The 21,750-nt window shown below is 41.9% G+C and overlaps 1 protein-coding gene across 1 annotated transcript in view; it reads right to left on the bottom strand.

Moving 5' to 3' along the window:
* Positions 1-21,507, bottom strand: part of LOC122880138 (protocadherin Fat 4) — a 109,258-nt gene extending 87,751 nt beyond the window's left edge. The window contains exon 1 of the mRNA XM_044204945.1: positions 15,916-21,507. Within this exon, the coding sequence (XP_044060880.1) occupies positions 15,916-21,018 (5,103 nt within the window). The 5' untranslated portion in view covers positions 21,019-21,507. The remainder of the gene's footprint in view (positions 1-15,915) is intronic.
* Positions 21,508-21,750: the final 243 nt, after the last annotated feature.

Consider the following 21,750-nt stretch of genomic DNA (forward strand, 5'->3'; position numbering starts at 1 on the left):
GGTCGTTTCCCCGTGACCATAGAAACACTAGAAAAGGTGGAAAATTCAGTCCACTGAACTTTAAACGACTTTATTAAAGTGTCACTAATCAGACGTGAAAGACACAAGGTTTTAGTGTTTGGGCAAACTTACAGAAAAACTAAAAAAAAGCTTAATGACCTGTTAAGAGCATTACTTTGAAAAGCCTTGCTGATGTCCTGCTCCATAATAAAGAAAGAACCATTGCTCACGTCAGGAAAAAATTAATACCCAAAATATTCCAGGAATTTGACTTAAGCATTGTGCTGAGAAATTCTGATATCAGGCCAGCAGAGTTATAATAACAATCCCTTAATACCTGCCTCTCATCTCATTTTCTAATTTTCTAATAATTTCGTATCGAGTTTTTGCCCACATAAAGCAAGATATGCTTTTACATTTAAATACAGGATATCAGTGCCTCAATGAAAACAAATATTTTTTACTTTGGATCCAGACGACAATTGAGAGAGTCATCTAAGAAGTCACCAGCCGTGGAAATGTAATCTAACACTTTTTACAAATTACTGAAGATAAATGCTTGATTCAAAAACTTTCTGGCATGTATTTCTCCCCAGAAAAAGCCAAATTCCAAAGCAGAAAATTGCTACCATTACAGAGTAATGGGATAACAACCCAAAGAATAATCCCTGGCTAACAACGGTGAGTCCTGTTTGGTGTATGCCAGGGGAGAGCTGCATTTTACAGCCACCAACCGGCGATGTAATCTCTGCTCAGTGGAGATCTTGGGAGAGATCCATCTACTGATCTATTTATCCCATCCCTAAAGAAATGGATACACCTCATTTCCATCCGACACACACTGCATGAAAGGGTTGGGGGTCTTATGATCGGAAAGAATGAAACCACAACAAGACAGAAAGGGATTGAAAGAATGAGGGGAGTTTGGGGGGTTGGTAGATGAATTAGCATTGGTGCTACAGATTAAAAAGAGCCTCTGATCTTCCAGTCTGGGCCTAATCATATACCACCTAAATATATCATCTCGGGACTTCTCCCAAGTTAATTTCAGCGCAAGAATTAATTAACGCAAGAGCGAATTGATGTATACAGAGCAGCAGAAAAACAACAATGTAAACAATCCCAACAATGGGGTAATGATTGCAGGGGGCTAATTTGTGTCATAATGATATGAATTTGATTTTGTGAACCGAGCAGGATTAATGAGGGAAACAAACACGCTTTTTTGAAGATGAGAGGTTTTCAAACGGTGTGGAAGGGATGTTGGTACTCATTTCGTCTTCTTAGCATAAATCCTGAATAATGCGTTCAAGATTGTGCAAGAGGTGCAGAAATTACATGAAAATTTGACAACCAATGTCACCAGTTTTACTGTGTATTTGAAAGCTTTAACTCTTTAACTATAAATGTACTGTATGTACTTTATATTTTTGCGAACCATTTTCAAATGTTTACTGAAAGGTTTGGATTTTGGATGTATTTTTCCTTCTCTTCCAGGTTGCAATTGGTTCACATGGATTTCTGTTCAGTATAAACAATAATCAGCAGACACACCAAGCTTTTCTGAGTTGGGTAATCCATCAGGTTTGCATTCATTTTTGCCAATGTTACATTACTGCAATGCAGTTTATGTGCAGACTGATTTGAAAAGCTTGCATTTCCTTACCTCTTAACAATAATTTGTGTCAGTTTTAAAAATTAATGGAGACTTTTCTGTAATGGGTTAAGGGCCTCATGGCAGTATTATACAATTAGCTTCCTCAGTTCCAAAAAGTCAAACTTAGCCCTTAGTAGTATTGCTAAACTCTGCTAATCTGCAAGATCTTTGAATCTCTTTTTATTTGCGTGACATCATTGGTGCTAAGCCGCCATTGCTGTAGTGTTACTACACTGCATTTTCCCAGAGATCACTTGTTAATCAAACTGTGTTTGCTCCTCTGTAGATGGGACTTTGTTCTTTACCTTCTTGGACAATGTGGCTACAGTAGAAGCTACCAAGCTAATGTTGCTGTTAAAAAACATTGTAAAACACTTCCCGTGCAGCAGATAATAATACTCAAGAAAGACCACCTGAACACAAGAAACAACAAATGTGACTTTTATAAACTGTCAGACTGCTTTAAAATGATATCAGTATAGAACAGAACATATCCAAATGTAATTGTATTTGTGTGAAAATTCTGTGTATTATGAATATGACACCACCTCCAGGTATCTACAGTAAATTCAAAAAAATTTAAATCTAAAGATTTACTTGTTGTCAATGTCAAATCCACTACATACTTCAACATCTGCCCTCTTAGTCATCTAACCCCCAAGTGGGGAAAGAGGAGGTAGATATACAATCCGAACTCTTGTGAGAGACTGGAGTCATTGTTGTGTTAATACCAAACAGCACCATGTCCACGCAGCCTCCATATGGAGTCATACACTGGGGGCAGACAGGGCATTTTGACAGCCAGGGGATCAAACTGTTTCCATATGACCACAGCTGGCATTACTCCAAGCCTGGGGCAACTTCAGCTTCCTCACAGCCCGAGTAGAGGGCTCGTGCAAACTCAACAGCGGGTGTCACATATAAAGCCTGAGAATAAATCTTGAGTTTCAAAGACGATTTGAAACCTGATGCCCATGCCCTATTTCTGATTGATTTCCATGAGGACAGTTCCCAATTCCCAAAGAGGATACTCAGAATTCAAAAGGAAAAACCTCTTACTGTAAAAAAGACTTGATCTCTTAAAAGCTACTATGTGTCGAATTTTTATGTGATTATGGCATTCTTCAAATTTTTTCATCATCACTTCTTCATAGGTTTTTTGTTTTTTCAATTAGACACACCTGGTGAAAATTGGTACTGTCTATGTGTTACTTTTATCTCTTTTTTTCTCAGTGGCCCCGAGTGTGCATTGTTCTTAGCCAAAGTGTCTTTGATTTGACTGCTAAGATATTCATGTATACATATATTTAAAAATACATGTTTTGTAAGATAAAACCGCAATTTTTGGAAGTATTAAATGCTTCTTTCAAAGGTCCAGTTTGTAACATTTATGGGGATCTATTGGCAGAAATGGAATATAATATTCATAAATATGTTTTCATTAGTGTATAATCACCTGAAAGTAAGAATCTTTGTGTTTTCATTACCTTAGAATAAGGCGGAGGTCACCACGTTGCACCGCTATGTAGAGCGGTGGGAGTGAACCAAAACAGTAAAGTTGTGGGTCAAAAAAGGTGATAATTATCTGTGGGATTGTCACTACAAACAAACCCTTTCTTATTACACATAGGCATTTCATGAATTGTTTACATATAAATATTGACTAGTGCAGCTTTAAAGAGTATTAGAAGAGTATTCTGTGTCATATACTTTGATATGACACAGAACTTTGTTTATGACACGAAAAGCCAAAAATGCTGCTAATGTCTGCAGAGCTACCAACACAGACAGCCATAGCTTGTTAGCATTAGCCATGCTTGAGAAGATGTTATGATTTTGTGTTTTGGAAATATTGAGTCATTAGTGTTTTGTTTTTGTTTTTTGTTTCTTTCCTATATACTTATAGGTTATTGGAAAAGTCTCTGTGTTTGATGAGGTAATTTTTTCTTCCTTTAATGCAGGTTATTTAGCCTTAAATAATTAAAAAATACAAATAACCTTTAAATACTATAACTATCTATTTTGTTACTGGGCAAAACAGAATTGACACCTTATACCTGTAAATATTTTAAAAACAATATCACTGTCCCAAGACATGACAGAGGTAAACAGAGTTATATTTTCATGTTTGACAGGATAACATGATGAAATCACACATTAAGCTAGAGAACAGTGTTGTGAATGAGGTCCCATGAGTAAGTCGCTAAACAGAGTGAAAACACTTCATAAAAGAGCAGCAAAGTGCTGGTCTCCATAGGCAGCTGATGATGGACAAAGAGAATATGCCGCACTGTTTTACGGCCCGGCCTGCAGCGAGGCATGATGGGATGTAATAACCACATCATTACCAACAGTGCCTCAGCCTTGTCAGACGTCAGAGGAATAAAAGAAGCATGCAGAGTTCACACTCGGGCTGCCAGTCTACTGCGCTGTAAGACCCTGTCACACATATGCACATGCTCATTCACACATATACACAAACATTTATCAGATGAAACACACTCGCACTTTCTAAAATACTATGTGCACAAACACACACTTAGAGACACACATAGCTGGTTGTTTAGCTGCCAAGACAGGAGGCAGTGCTTCTGCTCAAGTTCTATCAGGTCAAAGGTGATTCACTGGGAAGGTCCTGAGAGTGTTGCTTTCCATTGGATCACTCACTCATTATCAAGTAACTGCATCAAATGGCATGAAACCTCTGCAAGATCATGTGTAAATCTGCAAGAACAGGGATTTGCACAGAGGCAGCCGGTGTGCTGGATGACGGCAGCGGTTTTAGGGTAAGATGCAAACACAGAGTATGCACAAACATATGCCTGCTTTCTCCCTCATACACATGTAAGGAATTTCTCTTCTACTAGTGCCTTTCTCTCTTTCTCTCTCAAATTTGAATTCACCTTAAGTATGGGAAGTAATTTGGTACATTATTGCCAATACAGGTTAAACAAGGTCTACAAATAAGCACAACAATTCGGATTTACCAAAAACATTAAGAAAACAAGTGAAAAAATGGCAACACTAAACCTTATTTAGCATTCATAAGCAATACATAAGATTTTTATAAATTGTTTACAACACACAATAATGTCATTGGAAGCAGATATAAGTGTTTATTAATGTATTTGTCAACAACTATAAATCCTTCTGTGGGCACCCATAAATGGAGGCTGTGTAAACAGATAATAAATGACAGTATAGTAAAATACGGTTGTTGTGTGAAGCAGTATATACTGCTTAAAGTGAAAAAACTATATATGATAAAGTCACAAATAAAATGGTGCAATGCAAATATTTTCTTTCAAATCATTTTGTCCTTTATGGGGTACTCCAGTGACTTAGTATTGCAATTCCATAAGGTTGGGTGGCTTGTGTGAGACAGATTTCAATACAATGATAAAAATATAGCAGCAGAGGCTGGAATATCCTGAGTCCTTAATATTGGTGAAGCTACAAAAAACTGTGGATCCTACACTTCCCATAATGTAAGTTGAGAGCCTCCTTCATTAAGCCACGTTCATGTCACATGGGATGGAGAGTTTGGCAATATGAGTGTTAAAAATAGTGTACTGTGCAACAATATAGCACTATATCCATTAAATTTGGGTTTAATTACCTGGAATGAAAGACTAAGGCTGACATGAGGCATCCACAGCTCCTGTAGAGCCACAGAAGACATAATAATGTCGTCAAACACAGCTATTTTCATAGGCTGAGCCTGAGCAGTACTCCCAATGATGAGTAAACTGAACTTGATGTGCAGAATCAGTGGGGTTTCCCTTTAAAATCTAATTTCCTTAAAACAACTGAAAAAAAGAAGAATAAGAATAAGTTTCATGTGTTGTGTTGTTGTTGTACACCCCTCTCTCTCTCATATACCCACAGGCTTCTGCACTCAGTCTGCAGACCTCAGTGTAAGTGAAGCCCCAATAGCAGCAGCCCCCTGAAGGAGATAGAGACATAATGTAATATCTGATCACCCTCCATGTAATACCATAAGAACACAATGTCCTGGGAGGGAGACTTCATTACGATCTGTCCGTCAACAGCGGGCCAGCCAAGTTTAGACAAAGTTTTGGATGATTCATTTTTCAGTGGGCTGTTTTTTTTCTTCTTCATCTCGGGGAGCTACGTGTCAGTGCCAGAGACGCCAAGCAGGATAACTGCAGAAAAATGAGGAGAGGGCGCCAAGATTTGGTAGATTGTGCAAGAAGTATGCAAGAACAGTATTGTTTAAGGCTGAAGGCATGTACTGTTACAAGGAGATATGCATGTGAGCACACAACACACAAACACAAGCAATGCATACAAAGTCAAAATAGCCCAGTGTTTGAAAGGAAAGACCATAAAGTCAACTTTCAGAACAGCACTTTGTTAAATTACACCTCGACATCCACACACAATAGAGCATGGTGAAATTAGGCCACTTTATCCATTTGCATAGGAAAATCACATAGTGGGCAAAAAAGAAAAGAAGTAGAAAGAGTAAAAATAGCACATTGTCAACGAATGTAATCGAAACCAGAGTCACAGCTTTTGCCCTTTAACTTCTCAAAACAGTCACACTTTACTTCGTTTTCAGCTTGAAATATCACCAACTTTAATAAAAACATAACTTTTGTCTGACAACAGAACCAGGGAGGGCAGCTCAGGTACCCCGACTGCAAGTGAGAGCCTGAAGTCACGTTGACTGGACCCGCACATCGATGCCCAGAACCCTCGCCAGCTGGTTTCAATTAAACAGGCCCAACTAGAGAGGGGAGAGGAAGGCCACATTCACCAAAATGGCTGGCTATTTCAAGCCAGGAGTCCTTTCTGATCTGTTTCTGACAGCAGATCAGTTGTTCGAAATTTGTGTAAACACAGTGTTTTGTTTGCTATCGAGGGCCAGCCTTTGCTAGCTGCCATGCAGAGCCACATAGTATATCGTGCGAGATGGAAATGTTTGAATGCAAAGCTTGCATCCAGTGTTCTCTATGATATTTCAATGAAAAAAATGCTTTAGTATTATTGCTTTGGAAACACAGAGTAGCTGCGCCAACATCGAGCCGACTGATCCAAGAATCTCCTTGAATGAGATAATAATCCTCCAAAGTGAGGCTCATGCTCTGCAGTTATTGTCTTGGTGACCACAAGCTATTTTCCCCGAGACGTTCCACTCGGCTACGTGCTCAAACAACCACAGCTTTTCTGCAAAATGACCCATGGGAGGATGATGTGTACGGGCAATTTAAGTAAGGAAGCTTGTGTGTTGAGGAGGTTTTGTTCAGAGTCAACAAAGCTGCACAGAAACACCTGATAAGAAGCACCTGTCTGGTCAATAAAAGCTTAAAGGGTCAGTTCACCCAAACGGCAAAAAAAACCAAAAAAACCCCATTTCGTCTCACTTACCTCTAGTAATATCTTACACTGTAGATTTGGCATCATTTGGCCATTTTTTTGAGATATCTGCCTCCCTTGAAATGGAATTGGATACAGAAATCTCACAGATGAATATATCAAAATCTGGGCAAATAAAACCCAAACTATCTGCATGGATAGACACCACTAGAGGTAAATGAGAAAATACGTTTTTTTTTTTATTTAGGTGAACTGACTCTTCAACCTTAGGCTTTCCTTTAAGTAGCTTTTCAGCTATTCTCTATAAATTGTTCCAGCTCTTTAACGCCAAGACTCCATGTTTTTTATGGCTGCATCATTGCATTAAATGGGAAGGTTCTAGATGATTAGTACATCATTTTATAAACTCGTTCTCAAAAATGAGCCTGTCACATCTGGTATTTTTGGAAACTCTAATGGGATCTCCACTAGAATTATAGAAGTTATGTGGGTCGGTAGGGATTTAGAGGTAAATAAGATTACACAATTACTCTGCATATGTCTTTACAAAAGAAGGGTATAAAGGATTTGAAAACAAAAAGAACAAAACATAAAAAACAGCTATAATAAGGGGAAAAACCCATTAGATCACAGTGGATGGGTCAGTGGATTTTCAAGGCTCGAGACAAGGCCAACAAGCTGTCAAATGAAGAGCATGAACAGAATTACGACTAATACTTTTGTATGATTTTAAAAATCTAACAACTTGCATAGAAATTGAACGCCGGAAAAGTCATGCAGGGACATTTTGAAAGCTGAAATATTTCAATTCCAAAATTGAAAACAGCTGCAAATCGACTGTGGCTTGGCTTATTTTTTGAGTTAAGACTTGCACAGCAGAGCAAGCAAGAAAAAGCACAAGATTTTGCAAGCTTGCTTGCAAGTAATATAATCACAACAAAACAACTAGAAAACTTAAAAAATAAGTTCTGTACAAATGCTAAATCACAATATGGTTAACCTCTTAATAAAGCTAGAGTGTGTGCTGCACACAGAGCAGGAGCTACAGTGGATCTCCTGATGGAAAACTCATAAAATAAGAGGGGAGATAACAATAACACGGGCTCTTGCTCTCTGGTGCCAGTCTATCTTTGCTTGTCTCCTGCCTCTGACACTAAAGCCCTACTCCAGCCCTCCCTTGCTCCCAGCCCCCCCATTTTCCTCCCTCTATCTCCCATCTAGCTCCTAAATTATCTGTCCGGGCTGTGGGAGATACCCCTTCCTGCTCAGGGTCGCTCGTCTGTGGAGATGAGGTGTGTGTACATTTTTGTGTGTGTGCATGTGAGAACAGTGCATACGATGCAGAAAACGAACATCCTCTCTCCCCTTCTCGTTTGATGTCCTCGGAGGTGGGAGGATCTGTGAAGGAGGTGACCGCACTAAATGTCACTTTGGACGTGCCGTTGATGGACGGCCAGCGGGAAGTGAGATGTGCAAAAGAGCAGGAGCAAGCTCTTTTTTCTTTTTTAAGGCAAAAGGCAGAGAGACAGGTCAACAAGTCAGCACAGTGAAGTTTGAGCTCTGAAAACAATGGAAATTTGCTGTGTGTATCTCTGCATGTGGATGTGTTTGAGTGTTTGTTGATGCTAGAGAGCTCGGTAAGTCACGTGTATGAACAAATCATTCTGTAGCTGGGATCCATTATTACCGCGGAGAATATGTGCCAAAATCAACCCTCCACTCTCCCTCTTTCTCTCTAACCCCCTTCGTTTTACAAGGGAAAGTAGTGGAACATTATTTTTTTTCAAAGCTGGACAGACTTGGGCATATTTTATGGTCCCTTCACAGTCAGAGCAGAGCAGAGCAGAGCAGAGAAAAGTGATGAAGAAATCTCCTGGATGTAGTCATACTCAGGCAAAGATTTATTTCCTTGTGTAGCACTTGCTCAGGGAAAATGTAAGACCCAAATCATAGCTATACCTGATCATTCCCACTTCAACTTCTCCCAATCAACCTTGCTGTGGTTGAGTGACTATAAAGCTTGGAAACTTTAGATCACAGCTTTTGATGGACCTTTCTGATTGCACTTGAAGAAATCCCTCCCTCCCAGTACAAAACAGTAAACGGCTCCCTTTTGATCACGCCTGATTCTGCAGACCAAAGGAGAAAAGCATTCCCAGCGGAGATTAATACTATTTCAGTCGCACATTTGGTCCGAGCATGTGTGCTTAAGACAGAGGAATGACCCCTCCCAAATGAGGCATGACAATCAAAGTCACAGAACAAGAGAAATGTATCTCTGATGTGAAAATAAACCTGATGATGCAAAACTCTGCGGAGCATGCACAACTATGGCCACATGCATTTATTATTCTAACCTCAGGTCCTGCATTGACTTTGCATGAGGCAAAAGGGGGGTAAAAATGAAAAGAAAAAGGCTGCGGACAGTCAACCGCAGAGCTGAAAGAGTTTTCTTTTAATATACATGTACATTCTTTATAAACATAATTTAGTGGCAAACCAAGTTTAAAAATAGAGTTTGTGAATAATTTTTGTTTTAACCTGTTTAGAGTAGCAGCAGGGTGGAGTTACCACACCAGGACAATTCAGTTTGCCACAGAAGACAATACAATGAGTGCTACAAAGTTAAGACAATGCCATTGAAATCTCAAAGGTAATAGTGTGTACTTTTACTTTACTTTGACTAGATCTAACAATAGCTAGATTTTACTGATTCAGTAAAACCTACTCAGATCTAGGGCTGGATATCGAACATCGATACTTATTTGGTATGGACCAAAATGTGTCCATAGAAGCATCAACAACTGTCAAGTAGCAAAAGCTGCAAATGAAGGTGCCTGGTCAGACACATCATCTTGTTTACTTACTCTTTTGATCCGATAGTTCCCAATTTAAACAAAATTTTGACTATTTTATACTATTTTATTAAGCAAAGTCTTTATAACTGCTTGCTTACAGACTTGCTTGGTTTCTTTTGTTAAATAAATGATTATAGGAAAACATGTCTACACAGTATTTCTCAGACTTTGGCAGTGGTTTCCAACCTGGGGGTCGAGGTCCCCAAAAGAGGTCACAGGACAAATTTCAGTGTCCACTAGATAACTAACAGGATGGAACCCCAAATTATGTTTAATTTTTCAGGTGGGGTCGGAAGCAGACATTTTTAAAGGGTTATAAGACAAAAAGGGTGGGCACTGCTAATCTGAGGTATCCAGAAAAAGTATAATTTTAAATCTCATCAAATATTCAGCATACTCAGGCATCGTATTAGCACTAGTATTGACAAATATCTAACAATACCCAGCCTCGCCTAGGTCATGACAGATTCCTTTCCACACAGGTCCAAAATCTTCTCTTCATTCTCTACCAGTTTATTAAAAGGCATCATGTATGTTTCTGCATAGTTTCACTTCATTTATTCAGATTTTTGACTGCGCTGTACACCGTTCTGCAAACCATTTTTCCAATTACACACAATAAAGTCTTAAACTTGAACATTTTGGATTTTAAGCAGGTTAAACCAAATGCTGAACATGACAAACAAGGAAACAACTCAATAATGTAACTTCATGAAAAACTAAGCCATGGATAATGAATTTGACGCCTCAGTCATTTGAGCAGGTAACCAGCCATGTATAAAGATCTGAATCTCTTCTAAAAATCTGCCAGGTTTGTAAAATACCGAAACTGCCTGGTGAATTGTGGGATTTAACAGCCTTTGTGGCTTGTGGCCAAAAGAAAGTTAGTTTTGCTCTTTCGTTACTAACGTGACACTTGGCTTAACTTTATAGAACATAGCACAGTGGAACAATATGACCCTGCTCCTGACCTTTCTGCCCCGAGTTTGACAAATGTGTATTATGAGCTGTGCCAGTCGCTGCTTTCTGATGAGAACATGGTGAAATGTGAGACAGCTTGTTATACAACTATGGTTAAAACTTTTGAGACTTTAAGCTATAGGAGTTCTATAGAAAAACACAAAGAACCTTAACTATATATATAATAATAATTATATATTCATCTGAAGTGGTCAAATGAGCTGGAGAGCAGCAGTAACTGCTTAACACTTTCCCAAACAAAGTTACACTGTGGCACAAAATAAATGAATCAAGACAAACACTAACAAATGTAATAAAAGGAGGACATAAACCGCTGGCTTCAATGAGGCTCAGTTTGAATCTACAGAATAGAAGACACAAAGTATCCCAATCCCTTATTTGACAGTAACATAATCATAATAATCTAAATGAAACTGAATTATTTTGACTGTGGCTACCATTTAAAGTTTTCCTGCACTTGAGAAGTAGTGTGGTCAGTGTGTGTGTGTGTTTGGCAGCATTTGCTTGCACGCATCTATGCATGAGTGAATGTTTATCCAACTTTTATGGCGATTGTCTCGTAAAATGGACAGGCGCTCTGGGACAACCTGCACTCCTCGGCACTGGCTCACCCGCAGGTTCACCCGGAGTGACCACCTACCAGGAGGGCCGAGCAGATGCTCACCTCCTTGTTGACCATTTCAAAAACGCGTGTCCAGCCGGATTACTGTGTGAATTACAACCTTGGTTACGGCCAGACTGGACTGTTACCACCCTTTCTCAAGCACATGTGCACAAGCAAAGACACACTCAAAAAAATCGCAATTAGACCATGAATTACAATACACAAGGAGGCAGTTTGTTCTGCATCATTCGTCTTCCAGTTGTTGTAAAATGTCCCTTCTGAGAAACATGAAATTGTAATACTAAGCTTGTGTATGATTCGAATGTAATCAAAGCAGGTTTTTTTTATTCGACAAAGAACACTAAATGCTCCACTTAGGGGGCTATCAGTATCACTGTTCGACCTTTCTCTGGAAACCGCAGTCATCAATATTTAAATTTTTATTAACAGTCTCACACACAGACACAAATACACAAAGAAAAACCAGCATCCATATCGTATTGTCCAGTCATACATGACCTTCTCCTCCCTGCTTTGGTGACCTGGCTGGATTTACAGGTTTTGCGCATTTTCAGAGAAGTTTTTTTCCCCCTCTATCTTCTCTACAACCTCAACACTGCCTCTGACAGCCTAATGACATATCCCTCAGAGTTTATGTTGAGGAGGTTCTGCATCACCAAAACACGGAGAAAGCAAAAGAGGGAATGAAAGAGAGACAGAATGAAAAGCAAAGTGACTTTGAAGTTTGTTGCCAACAAGATTTATGAATCAGACTGATCCACAACACAGAGAGACACAAACAGATTCCCAGAGACACAAAGCAGGCAGGCAGACACGAAAGAGATTCAAAGACACAAAGATATACAGCTTAATGAAGAGGAGGATGAATATAACAGAGCTCAAGCTATCCATAGCAACAAAGATCAACTCTTATTTCTATATCCGCTTCAGCCATCTGCATTCCCTGACTGTGATGTCCAAAAGCTCTGGATAGCCAGATTGAGCGCTCTTGCTCCCACCTGCTTAGGGCATGAACAGGAGTCCCGCCCTTGCCACTTCCTTTCCATGATTCCTTGCAACACTGCCTATATCTGTCACTTCCAGAACCCTCCTAAAAATGTTTCCCTCCACCCGTCCCAATAACACTGTCTGACATGTCCAGAACCCTCCCAAAAACACTCTTTTCTTTCTATCTTCAGTCTCACAACTCCAAACAGCAATATCGTACGTCCCTCACTGGTGAGGAGAGGGGAGGAAAGCTGGCTGACAGGGGCATCCATACACACTCTTAAATCTGCCAAAGCAAGACGCTGGCACAGACAAAAAAAATAACAAGACTCCCGATCAAGACACTTTATCTGCAAAGGCAAAACAAAGGAAGGCCTGTTGAACACTCAGACTGTGTTTACTTTCAACAAGGAACAATGCCTTTAAGAGGAGGGGGCAAGGACTGATGTGGCACTTGAGTGCCTCCCAGAAAAAACAGCACTTCATTTTGATTCACAGTGAGTTTAAGAAAACAGTTGTAGCAGTCCAGTCTATAGGAGCTGGGGGGTTTGAATGTGAGGAGGTAGATGAAGGGAAAGAGTATAGAGGACAAGAAACAGAGATAGTCGAGGTGAGAGAAAGAAATCTTTTCTACTTGTTCTCTGTGCTTTCTTTCTTATCCCATGGTGGTATTTCTTTCTTTCTTTTAAGGAGTACGCCACCAAAAACCCATCTTTGGGTAGGATACATTGGTTTTGAAAGGTGGCTCTAAAAAATTAGCAGCAACTACATTCACTTATGTTGGTCACAAATGACAAAATTAGCTTACATAATTACAAGATGTGTTGTTAAGCATATAAAAACATCCCTTAACATTAGCAAAAAAACATTTCAGGGGTAAATCCATGCACTTCTCTCATCTGAAACATTCTAGCATATTACACTTCTGCTCATACCCCAATCAGCGATGTGCAGGTGTTCTGACTTTAATAGCTGATGGGAAACACCTGCTGTCACATCACTGATTAACTTGTGGCCAAAAGTGGAACCAATGCTTGAAAGTTTCAGCTCTTGGAGAGAAGTCTGTCATAGGTGATTCAGTGTGAATTTTCTCTGTATGAGTTATTGGGGGAAGGGCTTCTCTCCACCTCTAAATGAGGACATTGCAGGATGTGATGACTTAAAACCAACAATGCCAAGATATTTTATTTCAGCATCTTTATCTGTATCAGCTAGAGGAAGAAACATTTGCACGATATTCCAAACAGTTAGAGGCTGCTGAAGAAAAACAACCAAATATGATCATCTACATTTCTGTAAGTCACTGCACGACAACTGGTTGGCTGAAAGAAATGCCCATTGCACATCATACATGACCTATATGTGAAACAAAAGGAATATACATGACAAATCTTATCAACAATCACTGACAATTAAACTTTCTAAGATGCCAAGAAGGTCAGGAAAAAACCCAGAATCTCCTCTCTCCACTGCCCAGCAGGGTCCTGAGTTGTTTAAGATCACAACAGTCGATAAAGCGTGTCCAGCCAAATTCTCTTTGTTTGAGTGATTCCAAAACATCACACATGGTGCATAGTAGAGGAAAAAATGCCAGCTTTCCCTCATGTATCCAATCAATGGGGAAAATGGGAAATAGAGAATGTGAAAGGGTCACAACCCCGGGGGGTGGAAATAATCCCCCAGTTGCTACCGGGTATCTGGTGTGTAAACACTTCACTGGAAAAACAGTCTAAGTCTGAAGGTTTACACTGTTGTACCACGCTGTCATTTGAGGTCCCATTGACGGAGGAGATACAAATAGTATGAATGTGACCTGTTCAGTTTTGCTATTAAAATTATAGCCATAAAGACGGCTGCCCATTGCATTTCAGCACAAAACCAGCCCATATTTCCAAATGTGGAAGGTCATTTGAATTCGCCCAAGTTATTAGATCTCACGCTTCTCAAAATGGAGAGATTGACTATTCAGCCAGGTGGTATGGTAAAGTCATCTCTCCAAGGGGTGAGAAAGTTCAAGGTAAGCATGAAACCAATCTAGAGTTTAAGGTTTGGGAATGGAGCACTGAAGCACTATATTCTCTCATTAGCCTGACAGTAGAGTCTGCAGCAAAGCAGATTGCCATCTTCGCTGCAGGCAAAGTGAGAGAAAATTTGATATTCCCATTTGGCCTGAGCAAACCTTTAAGTTAACTTAGCTAACACGATTTTGCCAAGTAATCCTTGATTTCAGTAATATGTGAGTTTGTCTCCAAATAACTGATTGCTGTATTGGATTTCAGTTTCAATATTTGCAGTGGTTGAAAAGCCATAAATAACACAACTGTCAAAGGCATCCCGCTAATCTTAAACTCTTAAATCATTTCACAACAGGCATTTTTGAAATGAAATTACACCTTTTTGTTTTTGCTCTAAAAAGCCCAACTTATATGCCGTATGTGTGTCATCAAACCTGTAATAACATGGCATTTACAGTCCTGGTTAAAATTTCCAAAACATATATAGACTCACATTTGTTTTTCATTTGACTAGCAGCTAGGCCTTAGCCACTCAAAACTGGGTTTAGAGTTCCCGCATTACACTTCAGAGAATTTAACCCCCTCTTTCTTTAGGGAAAGGTGCATCGCGTAATGCAAACTCAGTGGACAGCTTAAGTTTCACTCTCTCTGCCCTCAGCGTCTTAAGAGGTCACCCAATTTCAATGGTCACTTATTGCCTGTGGAGCAGTTCCCGGTGTTATAATGGTACCCCAAGACCACCCCAGTGCCAAAATAGCCTCAGGCTCAAGGGCTCAAAGTAATACTGGCACTGATGATGCATACCTGCACTGGAAGGTTATGAATTACTCTCCTTTTCATTTCTACTAAGGGAACCATCATGGGCCTTGAACCTGAAACAGCAGCCCTGAATGATTTATGTCTACAGTGGGGAAATTAAAAAGTGGTCCTTTTTTGATTTGTGCAGTTCATATCCGCTGATAAGAATATTTCAGTTCATGAGAGCAGGAGAGGAGCTTGTGCAGAAGACATGCAACACTCATTTATTTCCCTTTCCCAGACTGCTCAAATATTAGCGGAGGCACATTCACGATGAATTGTCATGGCTAGTATGTTTTGGGAACAGGAACAATAAAGTTATCATGCCAAAGAACAAGGCCTTCTTACTCATGTCCAAAATTATGATTTAATATAATGCAGAGCCATGCGTAAAAAAAGGAATTTAATTAATGAGCAGACAAATGCAATAGGTGGCTCTGTTTTATGTGTGACTTGGACAGTCTCACTCCCCATTTTTTCCAGTTCAAAGCTTGATCTCATTACACTTCTTCCATCCAAATGTCTATAACAAATGCCAGTGGGTGAGTTCATGCCCTCTCCCTGCCAAACAGATCAAATAGACCAATATAGCAAAATATAAGGTGGCTTTCCAGTACCTGTAGAGAATAAAAAAGTCAGCAGTGTACTAACCTCAGCACGCTGTGTTCTGGGCTGGCTGGCGTCTGTCTCAATGGCGTACACATCCACCAGGTAGAGGTCGGAGCCTTGTTCTCGGTCCAGCTCTGCAGCCGTCTGTATCACTCCAGTGTGGCGGCCGATGGTGAAAAGGCGTCCCACAGCTTTTCCACCACTGCGAACCGCCACAATGAAATACTCCACTTTGGTCGCTGAGCCCCGCGGGCTTGAGGCATCCAGGGAGATGACGTTGGTGCCCGGCGGCTGGCCCTCTTTGAGGATAGTGATGTATTTTGGCTGGGAGAAAACAGGCCCATCCATCCCTGGGAGGATGATAGTCAGCTCAGTTCTGGAGGTCTTGCGGTCGGTGCCGTGGTCGGTGGCTGACACTGTGAGGGTGTACATGAGTCGGGACTGTACCAGCTGAGAGGCCAGACGAATATCTCCGCTGTACCTGTCCATGATGAAAGTGTTAGAGTCCCCTTCTACAAGCTCGTACTCCACTTCCCCATTTGCCCCCTCATCGGGGTCAAAGGCCACCACTGTTGTCAAGATGGATCCAATGACTATGTTGGGCTCAGCCACAAGGGCGTTCTGGGACACAAAAGTGGGAACATTATCATTCTGGTCTGTGACCCATATTGTAACATTTTTCAGGGCAAAGCGGCGGAATTCAACTGGAACTGCCTGGTCAGTGGCTTTGATTGTCAGCTCGAACAGATTTGAAAACTCCCTATCGACTTCCTTGTTGGTGTAGATGAGGCCGGTGCTTGGGTCAATGCTGAAGTGGCTTCCCCGGGGAATCTGTTGAACAATGGAGTACTCCAGCTGCCCGTTTATGTCTGCATCTGTGTCATGAGCTGTAATTGTCATGACTGAGGCTGAGATGGGAAGATTTTCAGGGATGGATTTGAAAATGTCTCCAGGGGTAAAAATGGGAGGGTTGTCGTTAAAATCCCTGACATGAATGACCACAGGAATGGATGAAGAGCGGGGTGGTCTGCCATTATCCTTTGCAGTGATGTTGAGTTTGTAAAATGACTGAGTTTCAAAGTCCAGCTTTTTCACCAAAAAGATGCTGCCGGTGTTGGGGCTAATGCTGAAAGTGCCGTGGTTGTTTGTGGCTGTGATGCTGTACGTTATGTCTGCGTTCTGACCAGAATCTGCATCAGTGGCAGTCACAGAAGCCACCAGCTCCCCTATCCTCATATTCTCCAGGACATCCACAGACAGTGAGGATTTAGGGAAGGAGGGGGAGTTGTCATTCTCATCCAGGATGCTAATACTAAGCATACAGGAGGAGGACAAAGGCACAGCTCCAGCATCAACAGCTATGATTTTCAATGAATAGGAGGATGTAGATTCATAGTCCAGCTTTCCTACTAAAGTAACCTGTCCAGAGCTGCTATCAATAGTGAACTGTCTTTCCTCGTTGCCTTCAGGGATGTGATAATGAACCAGTCCATTTTTGTTCTCATCCACATCGGAGGCGGAGACCCGCAGCAGTTGTGTCATATTTTGAGCTGACTCGGATATGGAAGCCTGGTAAATGTCTTTGGTGAATTTAGGCGGGTTGTCGTTGATGTCTTGAATGTAAACTTGCACTTTGGCCTGGTCTCTGAGGGGCTTGGGGAGACCCTGGTCTGATGAGACGACCACGAAGCTGAACACAGCGGCGCCTCTTTGTCTCATGAGCGACTCGCGATCAAACTGCAGCGTGCTGGTCAACTCCCCTGTGATGGCATTCAGCTCAAAGTTGGGCTGTGGTGTCTCAAATGTATATCTGACCTCACTGTTTGGGCCAAAGTCCTTATCCTCGGCAAAAACACGCCCCACCAGCGACCCCCTCTTCTGCTCTTCCTCAAAATGAAACACATAATTGGTGCTGTTAAAGAGGGGACGGTTATCGTTTACGTCATCTAGAATCACACTGACATTGACAGTTGCACTTAATGGTTCCACAGCCCGGTCTTTGGCCACAACCACTAAGTTATATCTGTCCTGTATCTCTCGGTCCAGCTCTGCTTTGATGTACAACTGCCCGTCTGGAAAAATGCCAAACACATCACCTGTGTTGCCACCAGCAATGTCATACATAATCTCTCCATTAAGACCGGAGTCTTTGTCGGTGGCCTCCACTTTGAAAAAGCGGCTGTTGACAGGCTCAGACTCCAGGATGATGACCTCATACGAAAGCTGGTCAAACACTGGCGAGTTATCATTGACATCATAAACACTGATGATGAGGATGAGGCTGGAGGTGTGCTGGGGGACCCCCATGTCTGATGCAATGACCTCAACCTCGTAAGAGCTTGTGGTGACCTCCAGTGGCCCGGTCAGTGTGATGAGGCCATGCTTCTCATGAATATGAAACAGGTCTTTGGGGTTTTGTTTGAGGCTGTAAACCACCATGCCATTTGTCCCTTCATCAGGATCTGAAGCTTTGGCCTGGAATATGACATGACCTGTGCTCCAGTTTTCCACTGCACTCACATGCTCCACAGCGTGAATAAAATGAGGGGCATTATCATTTAAGTCCTTCACAGTGATGTTAACAAAAGCCTCTCCTGTGATCTCCCCAGCTCTGGCTACAACTTTCAGCTGATAAAAACCCTGCTCCTCTCTGTCTATCTGGCTAGATGCTGTGATCTGACCTGCGCTGTTTACAGCAAAACCCCCCCTCTGGTCCCCTGAGGTGATTAGATATGAAATGTTTGTGTTCAAATCTACAGTGGTGGCTGACACTGTCCCTATAACTGTCCCAATGCCCACATTTTCAAACATGACAAAACTGTACACTTTCTGACTAAAGACTGGTGGGTTATCCTGTGTGTCTATGACAGTTACAGTGACTATGGCCTGGATGTGTGAGCGCAGGCCGCTACCATCTGCAGCTGTCACCTGCAGCTGGTATGCAGTTTTCTCCTCTCTATCTAGGGGCACAAGCGTGGTGATTTTCCCTGTGCTGCTATTAATGCGGAATTTGGAAGCGTCTCCAGCAGTAATAATATATTTGACTGTGCCATTTCGACCCAAATCGGGGTCTGTGGCTGAAACTGTGGTTACATAAGAACCTGAGGGCTCGTTCTCTTTCACATTGGCAAAATACTGCACAGGGTAGAAAACTGGCCTATTGTCATTGATATCCCTCAGGGTGATGTTGACTTTTCCTACAGAGTGCAAAGGAGGGCTGCCTGCGTCTGCTGCCTGGATGTGGAGTAAGTAGGAGGCCTGCTCCTCCCTGTCTAGCTCCACGGCTGTGCTTAATCGCCCTGACACGGCATCCAGGCGAAACAGCTTCTGGACTGTGGCTGGAGTCTCTGCATCAAATGAGAACCGGATAGTTCCATTGGCCCCGAGGTCGTCATCTGAGGCAGACAACACCACCAGCTCAGTGCCTGCAGGAGCGTGCTCCACCAGGGAAACATGAAATGTGCTTTGTGTAAATGTGGGCACTTGGTCATTCACATCAGTGATGTTGACTATAAGTTTAGTGTAAGAAATCTTGGGCTGCAGCCCCTGGTCTTTGGCACTAATGTTGAGCACAATTTCAGATGCTATTTCCCTATCCAGCAAAGCGGCGCTGGTAACCAGACCACTGTTTTCACTGATGGAGAACCAGCCCAAAGCGTTTCCAGACACCAGGGAGTAGCGCAGGTTGGCATTCTGCCCAGAGTCACCATCTGTTGCAGAAACCCCTTTAATGTAGCTGCCTTTTGGTATGTCTTCACTGATATCTACTCTGTACAGTGTTTCCTGAAATATGGGTGGGTGATCATTGATATCATTCACAAAAATAACCAGACTGGCAAAGGAGGACCTTGCAATAGGCTTGCCATTGTCTGACACAGACACAGTCAGGTTGTATGAGGAAATTCTCTCTCTGTCTAACACACTGGCCACTTTGATCAGACTTAAATTGGGCACAGGAGACGTGTGCACTTCAAAGTGTCTCTGCTCGTTGCCTCCTAAGATTGAAACAGATATGTTACCATTAGCCGTGGAGGAGTCTGAATCTGAAACAGTGAGTAAAGCAACAACTGTACCTATCTGTGCATTTTCATCAACTGAGGCAAATTTAGAAGTTGTGGGAAAATACCTAAACTTCACTACTGGGTCATTATCATTCACATCTAAAAGTTTGATTGTGGCTTCTGTTCTGCCTGACAGAGAGGGCACCCCGTTGTCTACTGCATGAATAGTCAGGGAGTACTCTTTTTTGCTCTCATAATCCAAACCCTCTTTTATAATAATAGTACCTGCTTTAGGGTCAATTTGGAAAGGTGTTCCTTCATCTAAAAAGTACCTAATTTCAGCATTGGCTCCCTCATCCTGATCTGATGCTGTAATCTGCAGAATACTAGAACCTACTGCTGTATCCTCAAAAACACTGGTTTGATATTGATCTTTATCAAAAATAGGGGGGTTGTCATTTATGTCTTGAATAGTGACGTTTACTTGCAGGTAGCCAAACTTTTTTGGGTCTCCTTTGTCCTCCACTTCAATCAGGAGCTGGTAGAAGGGAGTAACTTCCCTGTCCAAGCCACCAGTTGAAACAAGGTGCAAGAATGCCCCCTCTCCACTAGGATTGACTGTAATATCCAAGCGGAATTTCCTCTGCTCGTTGCCTTTCACTATTCTGTACGTGGTGTGATCAACTCCATTACTTCCAATGTCTGAATCTGTAGCAGTGTCCAGAATCACTTGCCTGCCACTGCTGGCGTCCTCCTTAAAAGACACGACAATTGACGCGTCTGGAAACACCGGGGAGTTATCATTAATATCCAAAACTACTATCCTGACCTCAGTGGGGTAGGTGGGTTGGCTGGACAGCACCACGACGTTGATGACATCACTTTGCAAAACCTCTCTGTCAATCACCGAGGAGGTGTAAATGACTCCAGTGGTGCCGTTAATTGCAAAAAGTTTGTGGTTCTCGCTGAAGCGGTACGTGAAGCTGGGCTTGGTCTCTATCGTGCCCACGTAGGTGCCGATGGGCTGCTCCTCCAGGACCTGAAACTCTTGACGGACTTGGCTGGATGCTGAGTACTGCGACAGAGTCCATAACATCAGTAAAATCAAATGAAACCGGCCTAAGCCCCTACCTGTGAGCGCCATGGTCAGTTAGCCAGTCCACCTTTCTCAGACAGAGTCCATGCCTATGATGCATCAACTTTATTGAGGTCGGACGAGTCACTAAAGCATTGTATTCCAGCAAATGTGCAGAGAAAACTCAATGGGAAACCCAGCAACGACTCTTTCCACACTTATTCAGTGTCCCAAAGTACTCCAGAAGTATTATTTTATCCGCGCAGCGCTGCGTCTCAATGCAACAAAATCCTCTGAATGGAGAGAATGATCCTACAGATCAGGGAAGTTTCATTTCAACTCCTCAAATAGCATTTTCAAAACGGAACCTGACAATCCCTCGAAAGACAAAACAAAACCAAAGTTCCTGTCTCCTTGGAGATGCGTGAAGAAAAGTTTATCCAAAGTTAGGGCGCAAGTGAGCGGTGTTGAGTGTGAGCACGGGGCTCAGCCTACGCACCGTCCCGTGGAATAACGGTGCAGGCGCCTCAGTCATATTGTGCTCAGGAGTCCCAATAAGTTAGGACAAAGCTGGTGTTCGACAAACTCCCTCCCATCACTGATCCCATTGGATAGCGGTGTTCCTGCCCGCCTTTCTCCTTCCATTGTGCAGCGCAGCCGTTGTCCCCGCTTGTGGAAGACGATGTCAATCAAATAAGACAGGTAACGATGCCCTGAGCGCTCTTAATTACTTCAATAACAGATGAATGTGAGTTAAAAGGGTCTTAATGAGCTCAGGATATGAAAGTTACCCAAAAACTC

This window comes from Siniperca chuatsi, linkage group LG8, assembly GCF_020085105.1.
Source record: "Siniperca chuatsi isolate FFG_IHB_CAS linkage group LG8, ASM2008510v1, whole genome shotgun sequence".
Lineage (NCBI taxonomy): Eukaryota > Metazoa > Chordata > Actinopteri > Centrarchiformes > Sinipercidae > Siniperca > Siniperca chuatsi.